General features: G+C 36.8%; 1 protein-coding gene across 1 annotated transcript in view; it reads left to right on the top strand.

Annotated features, from left to right (window-relative positions):
• Positions 1-10,045, top strand: part of Rnf217 (ring finger protein 217) — a 119,229-nt gene extending 109,184 nt beyond the window's left edge. The window contains exon 6 of the mRNA XM_006981257.4: positions 789-10,045. Coding sequence (XP_006981319.4) covers positions 789-862 — 74 coding nt within the window. The 3' untranslated portion in view covers positions 863-10,045. The remainder of the gene's footprint in view (positions 1-788) is intronic.
• The last annotated feature ends 229 nt before the right edge of the window (positions 10,046-10,274 follow it).

Consider the following 10,274-nt stretch of genomic DNA (forward strand, 5'->3'; position numbering starts at 1 on the left):
AGTAGCCTGGAGAGCTGATGGAAACACACACTCCAAACCCGACCTCTGTTTCTCCCACAGTGTGGTGGCTGGGTCCATGGATTTATGTTTCTAAGAAGTTCCTGGATGCTGTTGATGTTGTCAGCCCAGGGGCCACACTTTGAGAAGCATTGCTTTAGAGATTTTTAAATGTTCTGGACGAAAGCTATTTTGATCATTATTCCCTATAGAAAATGGGATGCTTTTGCTGAACTAAATGATTTTCCACATGTAAACTTCTCTCTCTAGGTAATGAATGTGTGGAACAGATAGAATGATAACGTGTTTCACATGCAAGTCGTTTTAGTCAGCCAGGACTTTACAAAACAGATGTCATTATCTCAAGTAGAGAGACTCAAGTCTCAGAATCTCAAAATTGTTAAAATGGGAACCACACGGATGTTCTTAAGTAAGATGTTATACTGACTGACAATGAATCGTGAATATCATAGTGTGCAAATTAAAGGATTGAGGCAATAAGGTTTGCTAGAAACTATTTGTTTTTTATTAGAGCTGGTGTGACTGAGAGTGACATGGGACAGAGGACTATAGAGAAATAGAAAGAATAAAGTCTTATAGAAATACATCCTGTAGTAGCTTTATGTTTGGGAATTGTTATTAAGGACTGTTGTAAATAGTTTGCATATAAGTAAAACTGGGAAATTCCAAACACACACACACACACACACACACACACACACACACACACACACACACACACACCCCTCAGTGCTTTCCTCCCTAATTGCCTTTATTTTTTTAATCTCTAGGTTTATTTGTATTTCCTATATATTGCCTTTGTAAAAAACAGAGAAAGCGATCACGGACAGGTATGCACTGGTAATCCACAGAGGATTTCACATGACATCAGCCGGTACCAGGGGGAGGTGCAGGATGGTACACCGTCTGTGAGTCGGATCCTGAGAAGCACCTAGAGGAACTTCTGCCATCTTGTCTCCTGTGGTTCTCTGCAGGCCACAGTGCCTCCAGCTACGGTGCGCTCCCAACATGGTATCCTGTCCCTTCCCTAAACAAATTGCTGCTTTAAAAAAAAAAAAAAACGGTCACTTTCGTTAATTATAGACATTTATATAGTAACTCTGACCTTTGTGGTTCTTGGAAGAAGAGATTTTGAGAACAGGGTATCCTCAGATGTGTTTTGAGGGCACCTCACAGGAGTATTTCTTGGACTGTCTGAACCCTGTGCTTCGCTCCTGGCTGGCTGTGAGACTTGGTGAGCATAGCTGAAGTCCTGTCTGCATCCACAAACAAAGCCACTTTGCAGAAGATAAAGTTCACCAAATGCACCTGTTGTCATCTGTAGCCCAAGTGGTACCATTCTTTTGTTCTTTTGGATACTGTTATTGCTTTAAAAAAAAAAAATCTCAGTACCCAGAAGGGAATTAATGAAACTAAATTAACAAGAACCATGAGTTCCTGGTGCGGATGTGTAAGGATGTGAATGTGTGTATATAAACACGTATTAAACCAGGCTCCATAACCATGTGCTTGTCCATTTCCATGTCTATTTTCGTAGAACCATTCAGCCATGATGGTTCCTTTCGGGGGCCTAACTTGGTAATGTACTGAATTAAAGCCAATGTCAACAACAGGTTGTTTCCATGGTAGCCCTGTCTGTTTCTTGCTCTTCCGATGGTCACACACACGTGATTTGTGCGACGTCACTCTGAGATGTACCAGATTTTGTAAACTGACAAAACGGAACGGGTGATTTTAGAAAGTTTCCAACCCTTGATATTTTTGGATTTCTTGGATTTGGGCATACATACTTTTCCTGTCAGTTAAGCCCTCCTGGGATAATTTAATTAAAAAAAATTTTTTTTTTCTGCTTTGAAGAAAACTGCTAAAACTTTTCATTTAATTCCCATTCTGCTCATTATTGAGTTACCTCCTTATTATCCCAGATAATTCTGCTTTAGGTCCAAGTTTTTAAAAATTATTTAATGCTCTATTCCTTCTCTCTTTTCTCTGGTTTTTTTATTTGTCCCCAGGTTTTGTTTTTTTTTTTAACTAAAATAAATACTAGTTTTAAAGAATTTTGCCTATGTTTACTACTCAGATGCATAAATTGTTGGTATTTCCTTATAGAGAGATAACTTGAAAACAGCTCTTTTATGTATATAGTTTCATCTAAAATATAAACTGCTTTTGGAGGTGGAAACAAATGAAGAAAATATTTTCAGGAAGATGAGAAGTCTTTGAGAATAAGGAAATGAAATTTAACTAAACAGCTCCTTGCTTTCATCATAATGTTTATCAAGACAAAGAAGAGATATTGAAAAGCCTGAGGCTTACCTCTAAGTTCTTATAGTTAGAATTTTATCATACATTACTCTACTTACCGTGAATGTAAGAGTTTGACGTGAAGTAGACTATATGATAACGCTCGCATTACGTAGCTATCTTGTGGTGTCCGATGCTAGAGTGTAACAACTTTGTGTTTGACTGAAACAACTCGTGTTGGTGAAGGACGGTCCATGTATAAGCTAGCATGCTTGTATCCCCTCTGAGCCATAGAGAAGAGCTGGACAACTTCCTGCTAAGTGGTGAGTTTCCGGCGAGAGGAGTATGCGTCGATTGTGGCTCTGGAATAGCCACTAGACTATGGTGTGAGGTAAGGAAGGAGCAGTGGCCTGGTTTCATAGATTTCATCTTCGCGTGCCTTCAGCCATCCATCTGGCAAGTATTCACTGTCACTTTAGGTGTGCTAGTCCTGGACCAAAAGAAGGAGACCTTCTAGCCCAAATACATGTTTCTATCATAAAGGCGCTTAATTTTTAGACATTCATCTTTCCTGGACTTGGGCATCTGTTTGGCCATGTGTGAGTAGGATGGATCTGTCTGGTTATGATCTATGCATATATCTGTATGTCATATGTAAACATGTCATGTTCATACACACCACCTGGGTGAACAGAGACATTCGGGTCTAAGATTGTCTATATTCTTGGGTTACTGTGCCTGTTGTCTTTGGCCTACTCAGGGATTTTTATTCTATTCTTTAGATAACTTATCTTTTACAGGTATTTTTATCTGATTTGAAAAACTTTCCAGTATGTGAGTTACAAAGTGGTATTTGCTATCAGGAAAGATGGCTTCATCAGAGGTTAGGAGCGTACACCCTGCGCCGCACAGGCATCTCATTCGTAATTGTGTAGGTTTATAAAAGAAATGTATGCATTTCTCTCTTTTTAAAGACTACACACACACACACACACACACACACACACACACACACACACACACACACAAGTATGTGTGTCCTTTCCATGGTAGTAGCTTGAAAGTATTTGTGAATATTTTAGTAAGTCTCAAAATCTTTAAAAGAGTTAAAAAATGAAAAAAAAAAGTATTTATATATCAGTGCCAACTTTGAAGGTAGAGCAGTTAGTGACCTTTATGGTAAATTCTGAAAACTCCTTTACAAAATGAAGTATACATGTTGTGTCTTTTTACCCATGGCTTGTCCTTATGTGTTACCATTGTAAATGTATGTATGTTCCTGAAGAAAATCAAACCCTATAGAATTACAGGCTTCAAGTTCCTCTGCTTACCTACCCCTTGTTTTTCTAGGGGTGACGACTATCAATGGTCTGCTACCTGTCCTTCCAGACGCTTCCTTCAAGTGTACAAATATATGTGTGTCTGTATATGTGCATGTATGCACCTTTGTGTGTTAGTTTTCTACAAATAGAATGATATCCTTTGCTGTGACTCTTTTTCATGTTTTTAAATATTAGAAAAACACCTTGCCATAAGTGTTTACATCCGTTTGAAAAGAACTGTCTATCCCACTGTAGAGCTTAGTTGACTCGGTCTTCTGTCGAATGGGAAACAAGGTAGTTTTTACTTATCACAAACTAAGTGTTTTATGCATCCATGTATTTTCTCACTTACTATGACCATTTCCATGGGATTTTGAATTTTATTTTTTACACAATATTTGTAATAAAGATTTTTAATGCATAGTCAGGCAAAGAGATCGTAGTTGAGACCCTAGTTGTGAATAAACAGTGTAGAGAGTGCCTATTTTTAAAGCAAAGCATCTTTTGAAAGACCTTCTCCTTGATAGGTTAGCCAACTACCTTGCCAAAATTTAAAAGAGAAAATTAATCTGTTCCCAATGAAGCTAAAATGTGGTCAGCTGTCTTGGACGGTGTGAAGGAAGATGAATCGATCCTTGGCTTGCTTGCTTTTAACTTTAGTACTCAAGCCAAATGAATGGTGTATGTCACATTTTATAAAACACTCGCCATGTTTGTGTGTCATTTATAAAATGTATAAGGGAAAGTAAAGGGGTCAAACCCTATGACACAAGCAGCATCCTCTTCCCACATTTATGGTCTAGCAGTCAGCCACTTACTGTCTCCTTCAAGAACAGACAGAAAAACAGTCAAAGAGTTCAACAGCAGACTTGTTAGAGTGTGCCATCATTTTCTGCTGGGGGATCAAGATCCAGCGGGACCTCTTGGGAAATACCCAACTCTGTGGCTTCATCTCTTGAGTCCCTAGACCCCTACTTGAGTCTGTCTTTTAATTTCACTGCCCAGATGCATGGCCCAGTGTTTCCACAAAATACTCTACCCTGCTGCAGTCGCTGTCTGTCCCTCTGGTAGTTCCAACTACGTTTTTTGTCCACACCTCTTCTCTTCACCCTCAGAGAAGAGCAGGAGCAGGCGGGAGAGCAAAGCTCACCCTGATCCATGTAGCCTCAGTGTTTCTCTCAGATTCCAGTGCATTTGCCAACACATCGCCTCTACTGAACACATGAGACTTCTTTAACATCAGATTTTTAGGATGCCTGTTGTTAGGATTATAAAAAGTCAGTGGCCTAAACATCATTAGGTGGCATAGAAGTACAAAACTAAGAAAATCCGTGCCATGAGCCACTTTAGATGTGAGTTAGTTTTATAAGCAAGCTGCACACGAGCCTTAATGTGAGCCCTTCCATATCAGTGGTTAAAGTCTGTCTCAACTCTTGTTTTATGTTAAGGCCTGCTATAATTGTTAGCCTTAAAATTGATGCACTTTCCAGTGTGTGTGCCATTTAAATAATTAAGAGATAAAAGGTGGCATGTGTTTTTCAGTGGCGAGAATAGAATCACATCAGAAAATATGTTCAAATTCTTCAAATATGTGAGAAATTGGAAGCTTAGTATTTTATGGAAAGCATTCCTAAATATATAGAACTATTCCTAATATTTTGGTAATCCTGGAATTTTTTTGCAACAATTTTGCTATGTTCAGAACTCATAGCAAATAACGATGCTACGTAATAACTTCACTTGAATCTTTATTTAAAATATTCTTACTAAAAGTTTTAACTGTATTTCCACAGTTTGTGAATCCTATAAAAGAAAATTTTCTTGACTGGAAACACAATAAATAAAAATAGCTGGAGCACATTTTGTTTTTCAAATTATAACTTAATTATGTACTTTTCTGCAATTGTGGACACTAACTTCCAGGATCACATACTAAAATGTGTCTCTGCAATGATCCTATCAATTAAACTGAGATACTCATGTAGAAACAGTATTATCTAAATAAAACAAAAATTCCAAACTTGAAAGGGTATTTAAGACTGTGAAAGGTTAAGTTTTTGGGTGCAAATCAATGGATGTGACTCCACTGTAACTTCCTTTGTGCAGTTAAGACTGATTTCAAAGCTAAGTGCTGTATGGGACTTCTGTGCATCACTCTGTGGTTCTGCAGCTTTTGTCGATGGTAATTGTCCATTTACAGATGAACGGAAGCCTTGACATGTCACATCCTTTATACGTCCTTATACATACTGCCAGCTGTGCAAGTCTGCAATCATGCATATTAGAAAATAATTTTTTTTCTTTTAACTAAAGAAGTGACTGTTTTTGGAAATAATGACTTAAAATGCCAAAAAATTATCTTTTTGAAAAATACATGAAATATTACCAATACCCTTTGGAGGGTCATTTCTTTATGTCTCTATAAGACATTTCATTAGTTGATTAGATCATGTAGAGTCATTAACAAAGAAAATATTTTTCTTCAGTTCTCAGTCGTGTGCTATCACTCTGTTCAGCAATACACACACATCTCCATACCATGAACCTATTTTTTTTCTTAGTTTTCCAGATTATCTTTCTTTTTGCTCCAGCAGTCCCCTCCTCGTCTTATCTTGGCCAAATGAAGAATAATTTTTCTTAACCATTGGTTCCTTTCACTGGAATGCAATGAAATTCTGTGGCGAAAGGTCTTTATGACCTAACTCAAGCAGCAAATGTCATTTATCCTTATTGTTTATTAGCTGAAATGGATCCAGAGTGCCTGGGACATTTTTCCTGAGTCTTTATAGGAGGTGCGGAACTCTGCTAGCTCTCTGCCAAATAAGTCAAACAAATTAGATGCCAATTGGACCAGAGGGTTACCAAAACTCTAGAATCAAACTTCACAAATTCATGGTTATCAGCAGACAAAAAGCATGTGAACATTCATGCAACCTGTCTTTCATCCTTCATCCAAAATAAATTATAGTTATGATCACTGGTCTCTATGTAAAAACATCCTCTAGCTTCAACTTGAGGTGGATTGAAATATAGGAACAATTGTATGTAAGATGCAGCTGTCAATTCATGTCCTGTGCTTATTAATAGACATTTTTGATAATCTAAAGTAGTCACTTTGTCTATAACCTGGATTGGGTCTATTCTAGAGAAATTGCTTACCCTTCGAAAACAGTCAAATAGTTTAATTATTTAGATTTACATATAAGCCACACTCAAAATTTATTTAATATAGGTTTACAATATAACAAAAAAATTCAGAGAGTATTAAGTGTATTAAGTTACCCCAGGAATTGCTGAAATAATGTTCTTTCAGGTTCTCCTTGTAGCTGGCAGGCTGTGCTGTAGTCATTGGTTCACCTTGTGGCCAGGTAGGGAAATTGTTTTAAAATTCTAGTTAAATTCTTAAAAATACCAGTTTTTCATTAGCATCACTTCCTCTATATCTAAATGTATTATTTCAAATAAATAGTATCTAAATATCTGATGCACATGTCTAATTTGTAGCCTATAGAAAATCGGTGTGCTTTATGTTTCTTTACAAAGAATTCTAGATATAATATTGTTGCTTTTATCAGCTGACTACAAATTGTTTCTCTATTTTTTAAGTTGCAAATGGTAGCTCCTCAATAGCCAATACTTATTATTGATCATATTTGTCACAAATTTCTGTAGATGGTGTTTTGAAAGCTTTCTTTTCATATGAAATTCAGAACAGTAATAGGTTTATGTAGATGTGCATATATAGACACCGTTTGCCAAGGCAAAACCAATCTGTTACAGATTTTTATGAAAATTAAAAGGTATCCAGGTAGTGCACTTGGCAGTTGGTCCAGCCAGAGCCCTTAGGTCTGGGGTCGGCTGGATTTGCTTCCAATTCCTCCTCCGTCAGTCGACTGGTGTCTTTGAAAGGTCCAGGTCTACTGTAGTTTTATTTTATTGTGTTCTGTTTTGTTTCCTTCTCTATCTGCCCTTTGAAAATTGGTTCCATGGTGAAAGGCAGAAGGCATGCTGAGTGTGTCTGGCATCCACCAGGCAGCCTGCTGCATGTGTCTGTGGTGACTTGTCTGTCATCCTGGACCAGCCCTGGCCTTCCCTGACACAGTAAATTAGGGACTTTAATTTAAACCCTTGTTTTATGTGACTATTGCCCTCTGCATGCACACCTCTGCCACCTTCCAATAAAGGCCCCTATAACCCCTTGAGGGGAAGTTAACTGTCAGTATACTTGCTTTTGAAGAAAGCTATTAATACACTCCTAAGTAGTACATTTTTCAGTCTTGCAAAAATTTAGTCAAAACAGCAGCATGTCTGGGCATAGTGGCACATGCCTTTAATCTTAGCACTTGGGAGGCAGAAGCAGGCATGTCTTTGTGAGTCCCAGGCCAGCCTGGTCTCCAGAGTGTGTTCCAGGACAGCCCGAGCTTCATAGGGAGACCATGCCTCAAAAAATAAAGTAAAACTCCAAAACAAAACAAAAGAGCAGCATAAAAATGTTATTACATTAACCCATCATTTATTTAAAAGCCACGAGTGAGTAGTAGTTATTTGGTTCCTCTTTTAAGCCAAATTGGTAAGACATTTTCATGTCTTGGAAATCTGAAGGACAGTTACATTATCCACATCTTTTTTTTTTTAACTGTTAAAATGCTAAAAAGAAATAGTTGGGGTTTGAATCTTTTGCTATTGCATATTCAGAAATTGATGTTCTAATGAATAGTTACCATCTCTGATTTCAATTTGAGACTATATCCCATTTTAATTCTGTACTCAATAGCAAGTGATGATTCATTTCATCATCTTAAGGTGAGTAGTTTGCATTACTGATTTGTCCCAGCTCTTGTCACTCTCCTTTTATCGCACAGTTTAAAATTTTCTGTAAACTCTGTAGCCCCTTTTCAAATAATGTGCCATAATGTTTTTCACATTGAAAATGTCTGATTTTTTTAAACTTGTAACTGTTTCTGCATTTCAGTAGTTGCACTGCTAACTTTGATCTTCATAAAGAACATGGAAGAAGCCATTTTGAATATATTTTAGGAAATAGGCAAGTAGAAATAACCACGTAGATGTCATTGATACTCTTAATTCATCCCTGAAAAGCAATTGGAAAGGAAAAGCAAATTCTACCAGAATAAAAAGGTTGAAAAACAAGGGTATCCAAAAGACCTGATTTCTTATATTGTTGAAGCAATCAACTCTCAGATGAGTCCTTTATACTGTTGGGTCCATGAATTGTGCAGTATCTCCTCACCACTGTAGTGTTGGTACACTAATGGTTGAAAAGAAAGGAAGAACTAGTGAAGAGAGCCAGGGAAATGAGCCTTGTTTCCACTCTCCAGGAGCACGAACTATTGTACAGTCCCACCCTTCCATATGGTGCTTGTGTGATGATGTAACATTTGTGTATGTTACTAGTGCCTTATTTCTTTCACGTGACTTTATTTCTTATCAAAAGAGCCATAAATTTTGTTAGTGTTCTTTGATCCCTCTTTTGAAAGCATGCTAATCAGTTGTCTTTATAGCTGTACCTAGCCTGCATTTGCTACTGAATCTATATTGTCTCTAGAATAATAAATTAGCTGTATTTTTCTCAAGTATGTTGCTTGTTTTTAAACTAAAGCAAGAAAATGAATATTAAATATCAGAATTGAGGCTAATAGAATTAATTTTTATTTTTAAACCACACACACACACACAAAAGAAGGTCGAATAAATTGGAAACAGTGTAATAAACTTGTTGGCAACTCCAATTAGGGTAAAACCACAAAACTTTACAAACAGCATTAAAAATAAACATAACTGTGATATTTTAGAAATGTGACCATTTCTCTACAACTTGTCTTTGACAATATTTTAACATTAAGTTTCTTATAGATGTAAAAAAACAAAAAACAATCCTGTAGTTGTCACAATTTACACATTATTCACTCACAGTGGGCTGTAGCAACTCAAGCCATGCTGTATATTATTTGCTCTTCAAGGTCTGTGCCTTTTATTTTGTACTATACAAAATACTGGTTTTGTTTATATATACATATATATGCACATTATATCACATATATATATTTCCAATTCACTTGTGACTGATAAAAGCAACGCAAATATCAGGTCACACAAAGTGTAGAGACAATTCCTTGAGAAGATGAATAGATACCTTGTGGAGTCTAGTTGCAGGCTCTCTGTAATGTCCCTATATCCTTTTGTTGTGTGTGTTTTTTTTTAATGATCAATATTTTGGGTTGATTGTTTTGAATTGGGAGGGTAATATTAATTATGATATGAGGTCATATGGAAGAATATAAAGACATTATCTGGATGAAACTAATGGACGTCAAGTGGTTCCAATTGTCACTGTGTGTACAGTGTAGATTACTGTGGAGTGTGCTGTTTACCACACCATGTGTGCAGAATATCACCGCAGCGTCATCTAGCAATGCCTAATAAAGGTTTTTAAAAGAGAAGACTCATGTCTTTTTTCCAGTAGATTTTGATTTTAAATAAATTAAAGCAAAATCAACACACATATTATGAATTAATTTGGAATTACTGGAGTAGTGATTATTCTCCTAACTGGAGGAGTGGACGAAGGAGGGAAAATAGAAATCGTTGCATCAAATATTTATGCCTATTTTATACCCTAGCAGATTTTTCCTAGTCCTGTTGTCTGAAAAGGGGGCATTTGTTGACCAA

The sequence above is a fragment of the Peromyscus maniculatus genome, chromosome 16, assembly GCF_049852395.1.
Source record: "Peromyscus maniculatus bairdii isolate BWxNUB_F1_BW_parent chromosome 16, HU_Pman_BW_mat_3.1, whole genome shotgun sequence".
Classification (NCBI taxonomy): Eukaryota; Metazoa; Chordata; class Mammalia; order Rodentia; family Cricetidae; genus Peromyscus; species Peromyscus maniculatus.